General features: G+C 42.4%; 1 protein-coding gene and 1 long non-coding RNA gene across 15 annotated transcripts in view; one reads left to right on the forward strand and one right to left on the reverse strand.

Moving 5' to 3' along the window:
• The window catches only part of E74 (ecdysteroid-regulated gene E74), a 149,154-nt gene that overhangs the window by 45,358 nt on the left and 85,550 nt on the right, over positions 1-18,246 (reverse strand). The window contains exon 1 of one of the 11 annotated variants that reach the window (XM_006558379.3): positions 2,967-4,403. Coding sequence (XP_006558442.1) covers positions 2,967-3,282 — 316 coding nt within the window. The 5' untranslated portion in view covers positions 3,283-4,403. 11 annotated transcript variants of the gene reach the window in all.
• LOC102654462 overlaps positions 4,628-18,246 on the forward strand; it is a 29,087-nt gene continuing 15,468 nt past the window's right edge. The window contains exons 1-8 of one of the 4 annotated variants that reach the window (XR_003304391.1): positions 4,628-5,756; positions 6,096-6,340; positions 10,141-10,290; positions 10,406-10,617; positions 11,251-11,484; positions 12,898-12,985; positions 13,118-14,081; positions 14,478-17,061. This is a non-coding gene — a long non-coding RNA (uncharacterized LOC102654462). The remainder of the gene's footprint in view (positions 5,757-6,095; positions 6,341-10,140; positions 10,291-10,405; positions 10,618-11,250; positions 11,485-12,897; positions 12,986-13,117; positions 14,082-14,477; positions 17,062-18,246) is intronic. The other 3 variants (XR_001702346.2, XR_001702350.2, XR_001702348.2) reach the window with 3 other exon arrangements.

Here is an 18,246-nt window from a genome sequence, read left to right on the forward strand (position 1 = left end):
CTTCCTCTGCTCGTGGCCGAGGCGCTCTCGCGAAAGAAGAGGATAAGAGAGAGGTAGGGAGATGAAGAAAGAAAGGAAAAGCGAGGGATGGATGGACGGAAGGAGAGAAGAACGGAGAGAACGTCCGCTCGAATTCACTTGGAGTGATTTAAAGGCTGGAATTATCCTTTTCTCCCCTTCCTCGAGTATCCTCCTTGCTAACCATTATATATCTTCTGTTGCGTGCCTCCCTCGATTCTTTTATATCGTACAATCCTCCTTTTTCTCTGTCTTTTTCTCCCCCTCATCGCGTTAAAAGAAAAGAATTCATCTTTTGCCACGTGTTTCTGCGTACAAACCACACGTATAAAGGATATAACGAGAGAAAATCGGAAAAGAAAAGTGGAGGAGATTTCTTTTCTTCTATTTTTTATATAGCGGACCGTTTCGTATATCTGCTTTCGTAACGATCAAAGACTCGATCAATTTCACATCATTCGATATATATTTATTCCAACTTATCTACACATGATTGGAGCAGTTTGTGTAATAATAAAACATTGCTTTTCCATCGTTTATTGCCACTCCCATCGTGACACGTTTTCATCCAATGGAATATTAATAAGCCGTTATACCGCATTACGCAGCGTCGAATCGGTCAGTTCGCTCAAAACTCAACGAGCTTTTAATTAAACATGGAGATGAATATCGTGTTGCTCGATATGTCTTCAAAACGACTAGAATAATCGCGCGGATTATTAACGTTCGAACGGAAATCGTGTTTGTTTTTTCTCTCTTTCTATATGTTCCTCCATCCTCTTCCCTTGCCTCGTCAATGGTAAAATAAGCAAGGATTCGAATTGTCGTAGAAGGTGAATTTATAATCCGTAGTCCTACCGAACTACCTGTGCCCCGTGAAAGGTTTCGAAAGTTTTTCCGGGTGCTGCGGGAAAGAGGGGAAAGACCGCAAAAGCCAACGAGCCGGCCACCGGTAGTAGCACCGAAAGTAAACTTTAGAGTGCCCTGCGGCGGCCAAATATCTCTTTCTCTTTCTTCGGCCCTTTTCAACTTTTCCCTCTTTCTTCGATCCTTTTTCACGAAACAGACAGTCTACTGATAGACAAGATGAAAAGAGATATCGAATCGATGCACCTTTCGAGAGAAAACTTTTCTCTCCGTGCCTGTGGTAATAGATTCGAAGAAAGGATCTGAAGGTGAAACGGTCGTCTTTTTTCGTCTAAACGAATGTTGATGTTTTTTCGTATAGGAGAAATAAAAACACCGCAAAAAACGTCGACGCTTCTGGCCGGCGAGATAAACTGGTGGACGTTACTTTTTTTTACAAGGGAGTAGGATCGACTTCGTCGATGTCCTTCTCTTTTTACCGTGTGTCCGAAGAAAACACGTGCATCGAGCTGGCCGTTCGATGATCACCAGTTCCCAAGGAGCTGTGTGTGTGTTTTTTTTTTCTTTAACGGTCTATTTTTTACTTGTTTTGAACCGCACCAACGTTTCTATAACGTTCGAAAAATGTTTAAAAATTTCCACACTTTCTACCTTGGTTACGAAGGCAAATTTAAGATTGCGGAACCGGTGAAAGTTGAAAAATCGTTTTACCCGGGGGGAAAAACCCTGGAGGGCACGTGGAGGTCACTTATTCGCCCCGAATGCGTGAACTGTGACGAAAATGAAAAATGAGAGAAATTTTTCGAAAATCTTAAATCCACTTTCTCCTCCACTCGGCTTTTCCTTTCGTTAGAATCTACGGGGAAAAAGAACGGAGGATCCCTGCTGGCAAGCATCCTGAAAAGGGTTAAAAATATTTTAACCCTAACTTCCGGTAGCTATTGTGCCAAGAATATTATCAATGATCCCTACGGTTCTCTTACCAAAAAAATCATCCTACCATTTATACCCTTCTCTAAGACCTTCTTTCGAAATAACATGTTTATCAAATTTATTCGTGAAATTATATATCTTATATAATAACTAATTGGGAGAAAAAAAAAAAAAATTTTAAAGAGATACAAAGAGTGACGCAAGCGAATCTACAAGGAAGACTATGTCGCGGTAGAGCAAGAACTGCGATACGAGAGATTAATTTCGTTGGGGTTGGGGCAGGTCACAAGATATTATCTTCCTTCGGTGTCACAAGGCAATGGTGGATGAGGAGGGAAGAAAGGAAAGATGAGATAACATTGAAGAAGAAATTGCAAAATTATTTTAAGGAGCCGAAATATCACGGCGCGAGTTTACCGTCACCCAAGTCTCATCGTCGAACGACCTTCGCGGGTTGGCTTGCGTAATATTTTTATCGGTCGAAATTATACATACGTTCACGCATGCATGCACGCACGGTCTCTCTGGTCGTGTCCCTCTCTTTTACTCTCGCAAAGCTACCAAGTACACGTCGAGGGTACGTATTTTCGGTTGAACATGTATGACACACGCTCTATCTTTTTTTCTCGGCTCTTTTTTATGATACGTACGCGTATGTGACTTCGATCATGCATATATATACGCTTACATGTCGATAAAATTTCGCGGTTTAAACGTAAGAAACGATTTAATCGTGTTTCGAACGAAAAGTTGAATTTGATAAAATGATAGATCGATCGAAAGATTTATATTTCCTGGTTTCGAAGTATTCTATTTACGATTTGTTAGATAACATCGTTGACAATTGATGAATGATTAAATTACTGGTATTATATACATCGATGATTACGTATATTATGCGGGAAGACAGGTTTTTCACGATTGAGAGAAAATTTTGTTATGGGAAGTCATAATTTCGAAAAAAAAAATACGAAAAAACTAACGATTAAAACGAACAGTTAAGTTAATATAAGCATTTCGTAACGAAAAAAGTAGAAAGATTCGATTTCGATCGATTATTTGAATATTTTCGAGACTGCACGTAATGGCGGCCGAAAAGGCGCGAAACGAAAGAAACGAAATACGTTAAAAACAATGTTTAAACTCACGGTATCTTCTCATAAGATTCTTCTTATATGGTTTAGTACCGGGTGGTCTGGATCTAGACCTCGTGCTACCATCTTTTTGATTATTGTCGGAGCACGAATCATCTGAATCCTCGGAACAGGTACGGTCTTCCCTTTCTTGAGAATATTCGGTGGACGTAGTGGCGACGAAGCATCCTCGTAACCTGAGCGCTGCCGCAGCATTTCCATAGTCGTCGATTGGTTCCTTTCGATCCTGATCCTGATCGTTCTCCTCTCTGGAGAACTCCGCGTAATCTCCTACTCGAACACTCAAGTCCAACGGTTGATCCTCGAGCATCGTTCCTATCTTTGCCAGCTTCGTTTCCTTGCTGCCAGTCTGTCCCCACAAGTTGATCCACAGCTACCACAGCACAGTTGCCATCTTGATCTTCAACGATTTGTACTTGACACTCAGTCGATACGATATAACATTACATTCGCCGGTTTTCCGATGATTCTCGATACGATGTAGCTTTCTACTTTTTTTCTTTTTCTTCTTTTTTTTCTTCTTTTTGATTGTTTTTTATTCAAATTTCACCTTCACTCGGAAGAATTTCACTCGCAAAGAGAATCACTAGTTCTATATACGCAATTGATTGCATTCGCCTGAAGTGAATTAGTATTGAAGAATCGATACGAGAAAAGAAAATGTCACCATGCGAGATCTCGAAAATCGATGTTGTCCTGTCTGCCTCGATTTACGCGGGTTATTGCGTTACAAGTTATTTGGAAAAAATTCAATTATTTTCAATAAAAATCCGTCAAGTAGACACGATAACAATGATCGAAGTGCAACAACTATAGAAAGAAAAGAAAGGAAAGATATCTTCGTGGGAGGTAGAACTCTTCCGGCAGTGTCTTCGTCCCGTGTGGTACGCGTGACGCACAACGGATATTCTACCGGTAACTTTTCTAATAGCAAAACAGCTTTCGATACTAACGAAGTTCACGCGATTTATTCGATGTTTCCGTGTTGATCAACGTATTTTCAAAATAATAATCGATCATTCCTTGTATTATTCCCTTCTGTTTGTCGACAACATCGAGAAATATAAATTGCACTTGTCACGAGGAAAACAAAATGACAGCCAAGTCAGGTTACAGACGTTATGTTTGTAGCCTGAAATATCACGCTGATTTCTTCGATTGAATCATCCAGAACAAAATCGTTTGCACGTAACAATCGCACTTTGAAAAAAGCTCGTTGGCTTCACTATGAACGTGTCTGTATACATATATACGTATATGCGATATAAATACATATATATATATATATGTGTGTGTGTCGTCGTGTCTTGCGAAGGAGCCAACAGGCAGAAAGAGAAAAACGCGAAACAGAATTGCCGAAGCGTATCCACGTTCTCCGCACCGAGGCTACGGTTGCCGGTGGCACACTGACTGACTCGGAACCGGGGTAGCCCGCTAGTCCAGACTCGTTCACTCACTACTCCAGACTCACACTCCAACTCCGAGCGCCGGACTCGCTCTCGCTCGTGTACACCGCACACAGTACTCTCCGGCCGCCAGAGCCAACCGCGTTCGGCACTTTCCGCCGTTCGACTTCGGTTCTTTTCGGCCTCTACACCGCCTCGATCAGAGTCGGCGGCTTCACGTACACGCCGGCACCCACACACAGTCGCGAACCGTCGCTCGAGATGCGCGGATGCGTAGCCTACCGCAATGTTCGAGTTGGTGATGCTCTCCCTCCACTACTTTCTGTTCTTTTCTCTCTTTCCATCTTTCTTCTCCCTCGCCTTTTTCTCCTTTTTTACCACCTCTTTACCTCTATCTCGCTCGCTTCGAGTTTTTTCTTTGCCCTTCGAGTAGAGCTTCGTACTTCTTTCTTTCTTTCTCGCACTTTGCCTTGTTCCGATGGTTTCGCGAGAGGGAAAGCTATATTTTCCGTCTATTGGGATAGGACACACGAAGCAGTCTGCAAGCGGCGTTCTCATGACATTAACCTTCGTTCGTCGTCGACGTTAGAAACAGCGGGCGGTAACGTGAAATATAGGTTGTTTTAACGGGAGTTTTTTCCAGACTAACTTGACGGATCAGGAGGAAAGAGAACACGTTTTCTCGATCGTTCCTTCGAGAATTCGTTCGCAATAGAAACAACTCTGTCGTCGGGTAAGCGAGACGAGCAAATTGCTACACATGTATATACACGCATTCCTACCAACCGTTTCCCTCTAATCCCTGACATTGTCTTCTCGAGGATGAATTCAACAAGCAACAGCAGGTCTTTGCAACGTATAGGAAGACTGGGGCGAACAGAAAACGAGACTGGAACGATTGCGTATGCATGGTACAATAGGTGAACGTGCGTACGAGTTCGTGGCGGAAAGGAACTTCCAATTCGACGTCTCGTTGCAGCCGGTAAACACAGGTGCAACGAAAACGTCGGAAGTGTTTTTGCAACGGGGCATACAGAGTGAACCTTGAGAGTGACCGATTTCGTAATCCCTTCGCGGCTCGCTTCTCTGGCGTGGTTTCCATTGTAATGCTAGTTAAAAAACGATCTTCGAGATCGTGTTTGTTGAGGTTAGGTGAGCTTCGAATTAACACGTAAATCGTTTCTTACGATCAAACTGCATCTGTTTTCCTTTTTCTCGTGATTCTTGTGTTCTTTTTAAAAGGTATGAATAAATATTTTCCATTTTTTTTTTTGAAATCCGTCATATCAGTATCGTTACAGCGTTTCATTTTTCAACGATGTTTAACCTCTTTAACGTTCGTCTACTTGCGTAGTAGGTATCTATCTACTATTCAAAGGTAAGAGTAACAGAAATATTTTCGTATAAAGTGTGTTTTATTATCGATATCATAAATATATATGTGATTCGTATCCAAATAAATGAAATAATTTAAAAATTTTAACTAAAAAAATTAAACGTATGTAATACAATTATGATAATATATTACATGTGTCGATTAAAGTTAACATTCATATCGAAAAGGTTAATTACATCAACATTCCATCGTTGTATGGTTACAATAGCTGTGTTGCGCATAAATCCTTTGCGTTTATCGATACAATACACACATGTGTGCGTTACAATCGATCGAGAAACTAAAATGGCGTTCGATATATCGCGAATTCGTTTGTTGCAGAGTGAGTGAGTGTGTGTTCGGGATGTTATCCTGCCAGGAAGATTTCAAGATTTCATTCTGGAAACGTAACGAGTTGCGGACGAAGGGCTTGTTCATCAGCTAGAGATTCTCGATCCCTTTTCTGATAAGAGGAAACGGGGTTGACCTTAATTGCATTTCCTGCCATCGAACCTGCGATTCCATTGTTGCCGAAAAGCGTTTTTCGCAGACTTCACACGCCACGATCAACGATTCCACGGAACAAGGTTATTTCAACGATGAATTCATTCTATGTAAGCGCGGCCGGTAGTCGTCGATGCATTTGCATTGAAAACACCGACTGGTGCAATAAGCTTGGTTTTCCATCAGATTGGAAAGGTTGGTTTCCAACCACCGCTGCGGTATACAATTGTGTTTAGTCGGGGCTTACTATGGAGTGTTTTCACCTTCCACGATTTTATATCGGTTTTATACACCGAGTTTTCTAAGAATCGATTTTCAATGTCGATTGTCAAATCGAGAGCACGTTCTCTTTGAAAGAATCCGCGAATTCTAGGAATCCATTTTTTTTTTTCAAAAGCTATACGTATTTAAAATTTGGTTATATTCTCGGCGTATTGTTCGACTTAAATTAGGTTAGGTTAGATCAGATTAGATTATTGTCGTATTGGCCTTCTGCAAAGAACTGGAAAAGAGAAAAAGAGAGAGAGAGAATTCGTTTTTACGATGGTGAATATAAGATAATCGAAAAATTGTGAATATTTATTACACACTTTTGTCGTCAAAATATCATCGATGAAAGTGATTTGAGTTTCTTTTTTTTTGACTTTTATTATATTTTCTGATCACATTTGAATCGATGATTGACAATTAGAGACGAAACATCGATTAATCTTTTTTTTTAGGTTAGGTTACTTTTGAATCAACGTATTCCTAAACTCAAGTCTTTATTAATCGAATGTTTTCAGAAAATACAAACAAAGTTTGGAAAATAATAGCATTTCAAAATAAAGATTAATCAAATCATCGATCGAGGCTCGACTGGCTCGAATAATAACCGTCTCCGAAGTTTTATCGCCGTTTGCACAGCTACGTTCATGCGTCAGGGGACCGTGTTCTATAAAAATTCAGGGAAGAAATTTCGAAACTAATCCGGGAATCCTTGATGCTTGACTTTCATCAAACTTTAAATTTGAATTCCATAGAGATGAGAGAGAGAGAGAGAGAGAGATCTCAAAGTTCAAAGATTATTCAGCGTAGGCAGGAGTGATTTATCGGGCCCGAATTTGCTAGGTCGGGAGGATGGAACATCTGCGTTAAAGGGTTGGGAAACTGTTGTATGCGCGCGCGTTAGAAACCATCGCTATCCTCGATTTGTCGACCCTCGCCGCGAATGTGGAGAGTCACCGCGAGCCGAGAGTTATTTTCGCGCAAAAACGGCCGACAAGTGCCGGCCTGGGAGAGAAAACCTCGTAACTCTCGCCGATCTCGGAACGGGACGACGCCCAATCCAGGAAAAGTACGATTTCTAATCCATCACCGTACAGCTTCACGGCTTCTACGTCCTGTGTTTCCTCGACGCGTCGCGACGGCACGTCACTTTGTGCCGTCCCTCTGTGACAACCGCTCTATTTCCGATCCGACCATCCTCGCGAATTGCATCCTCCTCGTCTCCCATTCGTTATTCGTGCGACTGTATTCCATCATGATATGGAGAATAGAGAACAAATTCGAATCTTTATTTTTTTCTTCCCTTAAATATAGGTTATCTTGTTTAGGTTAGGTTATCTCGTGGCACAATTAAAATACTTTTTTTTATCGTCCATGTATTTAATTATTTATATTAATTTTCTTCGTATCTTTTGGAAATATTTTCGAATTAACAACGATTAAAAATTATTTAATTGTGCGCAGATATGATGTGTGAATTTTTTGAATTCTATTCACGATGCGCCGAATATCACGCATCAGATGCGATACACAATGCAGCGTATCCATACGCTATTAAATTTTTCTATCTTCGATAAAGAAATCGAAAAAAAAAAAAAGAAAAAAAGATTTCTTTCGAGGAAAAGTTGGCCATACATTATCCTCTCTCTTTCTGCGCAACAATTAACTTGTTAACGTGCAAGTTTCTAATCAAGAAACGGTATATCACGATATACAACACCCATCTCGACACCTCTCCTCTGTGTATCATCACTTTCGTTTTCGCGGTCCGCGTATTCGCCTGTCGATTTTGTTTTCGTTCCACGGCACAATTTTCCACCGGGGATTGTGTGTGTCGCGTTCTCTTTCCTCCGCTTTCTACCACAGCGAGATCCATCAAGCCTTTCGACGCCATCGATCATTCGATCCCCGCGTTTTTCGCTCGCGAAACACATCTCCTCTCGATCCCAACGGTCGAATATCGGTCGGATGCCGTCCACGAGGTGGGGGAGGCGAGGCGAGGGGAGGGGAGAAGAAGGAAACAAGAGAAAAGGACGAGGAAAGTCGAAAGGAGGGAAACGACGAAAGAGAAATTTCCTTTTTTGCAGGGCAAGAGAAGCGACGTTTCCTGTCCAAGAAGCGACAGCGAAGAAAGTGTATCTAGGCCTTTTTCCAACCGCGTGTTTCCCTGCAATTAGAATATTTACCCTACCGCTTCGAACTAGGCGACATCGCGTTTTCTACTGACACGAATTCCAGTCTCATTCTTTACACTGTTTTTTCCTTATCTCTGCTCTTCGAGTTTCGAGTAAAGATCCATCCAGTTCTTTCACTGAAGAATCTGAAATTTTTATCAGTGTCAGAACATTTATGAAAATTTTTATTTTTCGTTTATGTTTATATTTCCATCAATTTTACTTTCTTTTACTTTGCATTAAAATTTTCAGTGCATCAACATCCAAATCCAATTGGATAGTCGTAGATTGTTTTATTGAAACTTATTGATCTATTAATGGCACACATCTTTGTTTATCAGAACGTCATAAAAAGCTGAGCGACGAGAAGGCACAGAAAGCGAAAATGAGCGAATCTCTCTCTCTAAAATTTCAACCCGACTTTCGTTCGACGTTCGCGGTGATTTTAATTTCTTGTTATCCCCCCAGCGTGGAGGTGAAAGAGACGAGGAAGAGGTATTAGCCGGCGATTCAGGCCGAGACTAACGCGCACTTTTCCTCGACAGCTACGTTTCTCTCGTTGGCGCTTCGACGCGGATGATTTCTTCGTCCGCCACGCGTTTCTTCCTCCATCATACTTATACTCGTGGCCCAATGATTGCACGACAAAATTCGCCAATTCATTGGCGGTAAAATTATTACACATCTATATATACATGTAGCTTTTCCAATATCAAACTGTGATTATCTTCAAACATTCAATTAATTATGCCAAAGTACTCCTTGCTTTCGTGCTCTGTTTAAATTCAGAAGAAAAAAAAAGAGATTCAACGCTTCTCTTGAAATCTCTTGAAAATTTGATCAAGATCAAGTTGTATTCGGCTCTCCAAAGGAGGAAATTACTTTGCGGAGGGGTGACATCCGGTGTAATAAACGTTACTCGGTGCGCGTAATTTTACCAAGACGAATTTTACCGTGTGGGGCCTCCGAGGGAAACGATGACTCGACTAACCCCGTCGAAACGAGTATATACGCGTTTGGTTTGACGGGAAGCCGTGGCCGTGTCGTTTCGACTCGATTAGAATCGAGACGAGGAGTAGCGGAGAGAAGGTGGCCGGTTCCGCGACCGGTTGCCATGCCGAACGAGCCTGCTCCAAGTGCCAGAAACCGTGAAGGAGGCCTCTCGTGATCGGGAGACTTTCCAAGGACACGAGGGTGCGTCGATTCGTGGTGCGTGCGTGCCGGTTACGTTTTCCTTTTCACGGCGAAAATCACACGGCGCACGCCGAGAGAGAAAGAAAAATCCGCGGCGCTGTGCCAGCGAAATCGCCCGCCACGTTCCATATAACACGCACACGCGCGTATACGCACCGGCTATTACGCCAATTTCCCTGTCGCGAGTTTTTTTCCTCTCTCTCTTCTAGACGAGTCCCAGCTTTCTTTATTTTCTTTATTATTTCCAGGCAATAAAGAAGCCATTTTCGAGAAAATGGTTTTCGAAGACGATCGATCGACGAGTTATCATTACGAACGTGTCTACGATGATTCATTAATTACAGATAACTTTCGGGGAAAAAAGTCTCGCTCGAATTACGTTAATCCTGTGTCAAAAGGTATCGATATATAAATATACATCGTATAATCGCCACACGAAATATTCCTTTTCTCTTTTTTTACCATTGCACGAGCGAAGAAACGGGCTTACAAATAGCTCAATCTTGGTTTAAGGAACACCGAAAGCAGAAAAAGGGAGGAGGAAGAAAAAGGAAGAGGAGTAGAAGAAGAAGAGGAGGAGTAGGGGGAGCGGCATTAGGAGGAGGAAACGGAGGGTAGACGAGGAGGACTCGCACGAAGACGAAGAAGAAGAAGAAGAATCCCCCTTGGCTCACGTCCGCGAGAACCGGAAAGATTCCCTCGATCCGCTACGAACGGCTTCCAAGGTCCGTATTCGAACGAGCGCGAACACACGTTCACGGTTGTGCACACACTCTCGACACGGGCGCGCATGCGTGCGTAGTCGGGCTGGGGGGGAGGAGGACGGAGAGAGAGAGAGAGAGAGGTTAGGAATAACGCGGAGTGGCGGAGCACTCGCGCCCTCTCACACGCGTGCTTTAGACGCACGTCCGGCCAAACGAGCCGCGAGGTTATTGTTTAAAGCGTTCCCCTTTATTGTGTCTACAATGTGCTCGGTCACACGCGGCCGGAACAGCCAGCCGCCACGCTGCGGCGGCCCTCTTCGTCGCGTTAAACGATCTTTTATTTCTCTTTTCTCTCTCTCTCCTTTCCTTTTTTATTTTATTATTATTCCATTCGGTTGCTGCACCTCGCGCTACCGCTCTTCTGGGCGTTGCCCGCCTTCCTTCCAAACGATGATCCTTTTAATCCATTCGAACTCGTCCCATTGTTCTTATATATATATATCCTTAAAAATGATTCGATTTCGAATTCTAATCTTCGTGTCGTAGCAATACGATCCATTCGGATTATTCGAATCCTTGAACCGAAGTTCGCGAACTTTCTCCTCCTCCTCCATCAGGTTCGATCGTTCTCACGGGATCGTACGATTTTCCCAGTGTGTTCGGTGATCGACCGAAGAGAAGATCGAGCCGAGCCTGGAACGTCAACGCGGAGAGCATAAGTCATTGGCGCGGCATTTACGCTTGGGAATAATTCGTTTATTCTCCGCCGGGGCCGTAAACGTTTTATCGAGGCCGCATCTCACGAGGTAGGCGCGCACCTGCGCGCTCCAGACGACGAAGCCACGAGGACGAGGAGGAGGACGAAGTGGAGGAGTTCCTGCTTACCGCGTGCGTGTGAGAGAGAGAGAGAGAGAGAGGGAGGTTTCCAACGGTGTGGATACTGAGGCAGGTCCGGGGCGCTCGATTATCGCTACAAAACGCTCGTTTATTGCGTCTGACAAAGTTGATCGGCAGAGGCTTGGCACTGTTCCACCGCGAAACCACGAATTAACTCCCCTCTCCCTCTCTTTTCTCGCGGTGCAGAAGGGTCCTGCCGCTTCTTGGCAGGAAGTCGAATCGTATTTAATTTACCATACGCTTCTCGTTGCCCGCAAATTCTTCCCTACCCTATTTATACGTTCGCGCTTATATTTAACCCGCCACGTATACAGGCAATTATTTTCCCTCTCGAGGAGGGAAAAATTGGAAGAAGAGACGCGGTATCCGGTTTATCGGCGATTAAGAACAGGTCGCGATCTCCGTGGTGAACTCTCCTTCTCTCTTTCAGAGAGAGAGGAAAGGTTGCCAACTGGCAAGCCTCCATTCTTCCTAACGGCACGGAAACCGTGGCTTCGCTTCGTTCCTCCAAGGATTTCCCTCGAGAGCGGCAATTTTCTGGCGCGAAACCCTTACTTCCTTTATCCACCGTGGAAAAGACGGATCGTCCCTCCCCAACGATTGCCCTTCGAAAACGTTACGAATCACCTCGAGGAAGGAGGAGGAGGAGCGGTTAACCCTATCCTACCAGATAAATCGCCCTTCGATACGTGGAAAAATAACGTTGGAAAAACGGGTATGCTCGAGGAATCCCGCGTCTGCCCAAACGATCTCTCTCTTTCTCTCGAAAACGAAGAAAGAGAAGGAGGCGCTCGTCCACTAGGAGAAAACGCGAGCGTAGAGTCGCGTGCATGCATGCGCGAGGCTAGCGGCCGGTTAGCATGTGCACGTCTCGACTTGGAAAGGGGAAGTCGTCGAGAGAACGAGCTGAGAAGAGGAGAGAAGGAGAAGAAGAAGGAGGAGGAGGAGGAGGACGAGGAGCAGCAGCAGCAGCAGCACCAGCAGCAGCAGCACCACCATCATCGTCACGAGTGGAGGAGCGAGGAGGGCAAGGTGGTAGGAGGAGGAGGGCTAGAAAAGAGGCGAGCGGGAGGACGGACAAACGGACGGACTCGAGAGGTGCAGCGAACTCTCCCAAGGCCTGCGTACCCCCACCGAGCGTGCAACTGCAACTGCAACTCTCGCGGCCCGAGAAGAAGGAGAGTCGACGGAGCCGTTTGCCTGCACGACCACGTCCACAAACACACGTGCGACACACAACGTGCGCACTCTCTTTCTCTCCTCCCCCCCTCTCTTTCTCTTTCCTCGGAGTAAAGACCGGTCTACACCGACAGACATTATCCGCACGACTGTCCGCGACGATTGGGTAATGTCTAGGGTGGGTGTCCCAATAACCTAATAACGCTGTCTTATTTTTGTTTTTAGGGGAAATGAAACATCACGATTGAAATCTCCATCGAGATTCGCGTGTATTTTCTCGTTAAGGAAAATGTTGAAGACAGATCTCCAAATCGTAAGTAAAGCGAATCCTTTCGTCTTACTATTTTTCCCCTCCATTAATCTTAAATCGCATTTTTTAATTATCCAAACAATTTGAACTTAAAGATAAACTCCTATCCTAACTCTTTTCTTCCATTATCCACAGATCCGTATCCGTATGAGCACATGTTTCTTCGAAAAAATCGTATCAAAGGCAAATCGTAGGAAACTGGCAAGAGATGCTACGTATTCCTTTTGTATTTTCCAATTCAAACGGAATGTACACGTATCGTATTACCTGGTAAGCCGTTGTCGAACGAACAATGACGAAATAATGGTGCACAAAGAAGAAAACCGAAATTGATACATACGTGTATATATATATATATATACACGTATTACATGCCAGTTTCCATTGACACCGAGATTCCCCTCCTCGATCGGCGTGGACCGGGCTTAAGAGAGGACCGACACACGACTCTTGTGTGCAAGCGACCAAGGAAACAAGAGGGAGACGGACGGAGGACGAAGAGGAATGGACGTGGCTAGATCGTGCGCGAGAGAAGCAACTACCGAGAACACCGACACCTTCCGCGAGTCTTATTTTTCACATCCTGCCTCCTCACCGGCGACCTATTTTTAAGCCGATGCCCCCTCCACCTCTCCCCCCCCCTCTCTCTCCTCCGCGGGGGAAAAAAACCCTTGGGAAAACGGACCGGACGGGGAACACCTCAACCTACCTCCTCAACCCTACCGGATCTTTCGAACGCGTATAGGTTTCTTCTCCGCTATCTCTTCCCTCCCCTCCCCGCCCCAGCTAGCTCCTCGCTCGCTTAGTTAGCCAGTTATCGTCCGCTAAAATGATCCTAAGGAATTCGCCACTCCCTCTACCACCGTTTCCGTTTTTGCGAGTGTGACAGAATGATGATATGACGGGGAGAAACGATTTTTGTCACAAGTGGAATAAAATGGATTGTAATTTGTGACGTTTGTTTTTTAGGTGTGTATGTGTATATGATGAAGAGAGTTTGAGAAATGATTCTTTGAAATGGATTGGATTGTCTCTTGTTGAAAGTTGAAGATTTGAATTTGATTGGAACAATTATTGCTTTGAATGAATGCATGTTCAAGTGAGTATAATTTTAAATTGTTAAAAGTGGAGTATATATATATATTTGCATTGGATGTATTCTCAATGTGAAGCTGAGAAAAAGAAAAATGTCTTGAATTTTTCAAACAGTTAGTTTTCATTAGAAATTTTATTGTTCTATTAGATTAATATTAATGGATACTTTATATATGTATACACCTCTTTTTTATTATCTTATTTATAAATGATTGGAGGTTCCAAGTGAAATTAAATAGCATTATGCATCTCATCAGAGATAGAGAACGTTCAAGCGTTCTGAAACGATTCTCCTTGAAACTTTCACTATTCTATCTTTTCAAAACTGACTTCGACTCATTTGCAAACTATTCCACCTGATATTCAAACATTTCCCTTTTTTTTCTTCTTTCTTTTTCAGCCAATCACGTTGTCCAATTATTCTACATAACCAAGCTATATAACCTATAACCCGAAGAATCAGCCTTTCTGGAAAATGGTTAAAAAAAAAAGAAACGAAGCCACGATTCGATTAAATAGCGAGGGGGTTAAGAGGCGCCAACCGGTAACCGAGGGGAGTCGGTGACTCCTCGCGGCGATTCCTAGGTATCCTTGAAATCGTATCTCCTGCTCGCATCCTCGCCGCGTTTGCATGCCTGCCCGCTCCAACCATTGACGTCACAACGCGGAGTGCAACGGCGCGGCGAGGCCCGACGAACGTCCGACGAATTTCAATCTCTCCCGGAACGATTTCGAACACGTCGCGCATTTCCAAGCGGATAGCAACGATGCGCGGGGCAACGAAAGAGGAGAACAGCCGGTGGCCCCAGGCGAGGGAAGGGAGGAGGGCTCCTCCTCCTCCTCTTTTTTCGTTCGAGCAAAAATACGCTTCATTTGTGTCACGGCACGCTGCGTCATCCGAGCGCGGTTAAAAGTGACTCAGGTTTTATTTCCTGCTTCGAGTTCTAGTTACTTACTACGACAGATAGCGCGAATCGATAACACTTATCCTCTGCACGGGTCGAAACAAACCCTGGAAGAACGTTCAACCGAGGCTTGCAACACGCGGCTCTATCGCTTCATCGAGTTCTTGGGCCGATCATCGGTCTTTTCTCTTCCACGAATGGGAGGGCATCGTTTTTGACAGCTCCCTATGTAATTTTAAGCGAATTAAATTTTCGATTAAGAGATTAGAGAAGTTAGAATTTGATTTTGGAGATTTTTTTATAAGAGAATATGTAATTTATTTATACTTCATCATGATAACATTGATTTGTATCTATGTACAGAGTAGAATAGAAAAGACAAGGTTAACTGTGTGAGGATTAACAATTAATCCCAAACAATTATATGTATGAAGGTACTAAATATATCTGCAACTTTATTATTTGTTTTTGACACCGATCTCTATGTATTTTAAGAATTATGATATCAAAGTGTCAAAATATGTGAAGAGATAAATCACGTTTATTTTTTATTGCTACTTTATAAACGTAAACATAAAGATTTTGACACTAGAGATATCTATCGCGGAAAATACTTATATTTTAAAGTAGTAATTGAATTCTAAAAGCTACGACTTCAAGAGAGAAAAATTATTGAACGAGATTCGATTGACCGTGCGCGATAAATTCTACTGTTAAGGGAACGATCTGGTATCGTAATCTGAAAAGAGACGATTGTTTTTGTCTGTTTTTCGAGGTTGAAATCGAGAGGAAAATCCACGAAGCAATATTCTCGCGGCATTTCGAGCTACAATGTATTATCGCCTCGATTCGCGACGATGTTTGTTCGTCGATGTTTCCCTCGTTGGTTGAAAAACTGTGGCGATAAAGTTGCGCCGGTAATTCGAAGATAAACATCGCGACGAGAGTCGTGCTTACGTAATAAAAACTCGCGTGTTTGTTTATTGATTGCATTTTTTCTTTTTTTTTGAAAATATGAGATCGATCTCCGATGAAAACTTCGATGAAAGTGAAATTCACTTTTGAGAAATTTATACGAAAAAACAAAGTCGAGGGAACACTCTTAAAAATCTTTCGATTTAAATTTCGCGCGAAAAAAAGAAGGAATTTTTAATCGATATATTTACGAATGACACACAGATCGAATAAATTAATACATCACTGCGTAATTAAATATCCGCCATTACTGTTCGTTGATCAATCGAGATTGAAAAGATCTCGATATGAATTATCGAGAGTAATATCGAGAGTCTTCGAGAGATCGAACTCGAGTAAAATTACTCATGGAGTCAAATCAACTCCTATTTTCCCAATTGTTAAAAATATTTTATACATTAAAACGCGTTTTAAAATATATCTAAATTTCAGATTACTAATTCCATGTGCAAATATCACTCGTTTCGAGAAAAAAAATCTCCTTTACGTCAAGCATCGGAAAAAAAAAGTATTCCAAACAAGTGCATCGTGAAACGAGGCGAGCAGTGGTCGCCATGATAGGTCCGAAGTGGCACACGACACATTTGACGGGCCGATCTTGACGTGGAAATAAGCAGATACCTATTCAAACGTGGTGTGTAAATCGAAAGTGATTCGATCGAGATCACCGACTACCGTATGCATAGACGCATCTACACGCACATCTAAATCCCGTGTACGCGATACACACACACACGCGAGTCTGTTTAAGGAGATAGTAGTGGCAAGCGTGCAGGTAGGCGCTCGCACGAGACGACGTTTCGGGTCGGGAAACGAATCGCTCGCGCGCGTGATCCTCCGTTTCCATTAGTGCACGCACGTGCAACACAACTCGCTACGTGTTACTTACATACGTGTGCACACGCGGGCAAGCGAGCGAGCGAGCGAGCGAGCAGTTCGTTCGCCACGCTAGCCCTGGCCTAGATAAGCTACTTGGCTTTGCATCGTTGCATCGCTTTAAGCCCGACTCACGCGCCACCGATCTATCGCCGTCCTTTTCCCGCCATTCGTTACGTCGTGCGTCCATGCTTCTCCCTCTGGCATTATCTCTAACATTAACATAAGGTAATAATATACACTTTTTTCGCCTAAAATTCTCTCCGAGTTTGTTGACAGTTGATCGTATTATGCATCCATTTATATATATGTATTTATATACTCTCTCGTAAGTAATCTATTATTATTTTTCGTGCTTTTTTTTTCGAGAGAGAGATGTTAGGTTAGTTGTTGAATATTTTTATTTCTAACCTAATGCAGCTTGATATCAAATTGGCACGACAAGTTAAAAATTAGTCGAAAGATTTAAATTTAAATTCAAAAGAAATGATGGAAAATTGTTGGAATCTTATTTCATAATTATGATTTTAATACAATTAACTATATCGATTGGAAATCGTTGCATTAATATTATCATCGCTTTTTAACGGATTTAGAGAAAAAATTTTCAAATTTACTGCGCACTAAAACTTCAAACGAATTGTTATCTTAACTTGTCGATGTTATATTATCGATTTTTTTTAATTTTCTATTCTTTCGCTCTTTGGAAATCGTTCGGAAAAATACATTGTTTCAACGTGATCAAAGCGCACTTGCTAATTTCCGTGACTGGCTCTCGTGACACCGTTTTCCTTCGGTGTTATCGTCTGTATAGTTACGACAGAAATCGATATTCTGTAAATTACATTGCTTCTCCTTTTTTTTCCCCCCTCCTCGCTGTTTATTTATTTATTTTTTTTTCCAAACTTTTGATAGAAAAATCTGGATACAGACAAATTCTATTAGAATTAAAAAGTTAAAATTTCGAAATTTAAATTCGAATTTCATCCCCTTCCTTCTACGATTCCAGTTCCATCATTTCTATTGGATATATTTTCTCTTCAATCGCCCGAAACTTTCTGCTATTTAAATTAAATTTATAACGATCAAATGATTCTAAAAAATTAAATCGAGACTCGAGAAAAGTTCAAATTGGATTCATTTGTAATTATTGATTTTTCGAAATAATCAGCTGCCATTTCACGCATTCTCGAATGTATTCTCGAATGAAATGCATTCATCATCTTTTCACTTTTCGCACGTTTCTAAAATTAAGATTAATGTTTAAAAAACAAGTGAAAAAAATATTTCGAGAGAAATAAAGATCGAATTTATTCGATCCAATTTCATCCGACTCGTTCAATTACACACACATACATATATTCAGCGATGATTCGAGAAAGGAAGTATCTTTTTTTAGCTTAAGTAGGTATA

Source organism: Apis mellifera, linkage group LG3 (assembly GCF_003254395.2).
Source record: "Apis mellifera strain DH4 linkage group LG3, Amel_HAv3.1, whole genome shotgun sequence".
NCBI lineage: Eukaryota > Metazoa > Arthropoda > Insecta > Hymenoptera > Apidae > Apis > Apis mellifera.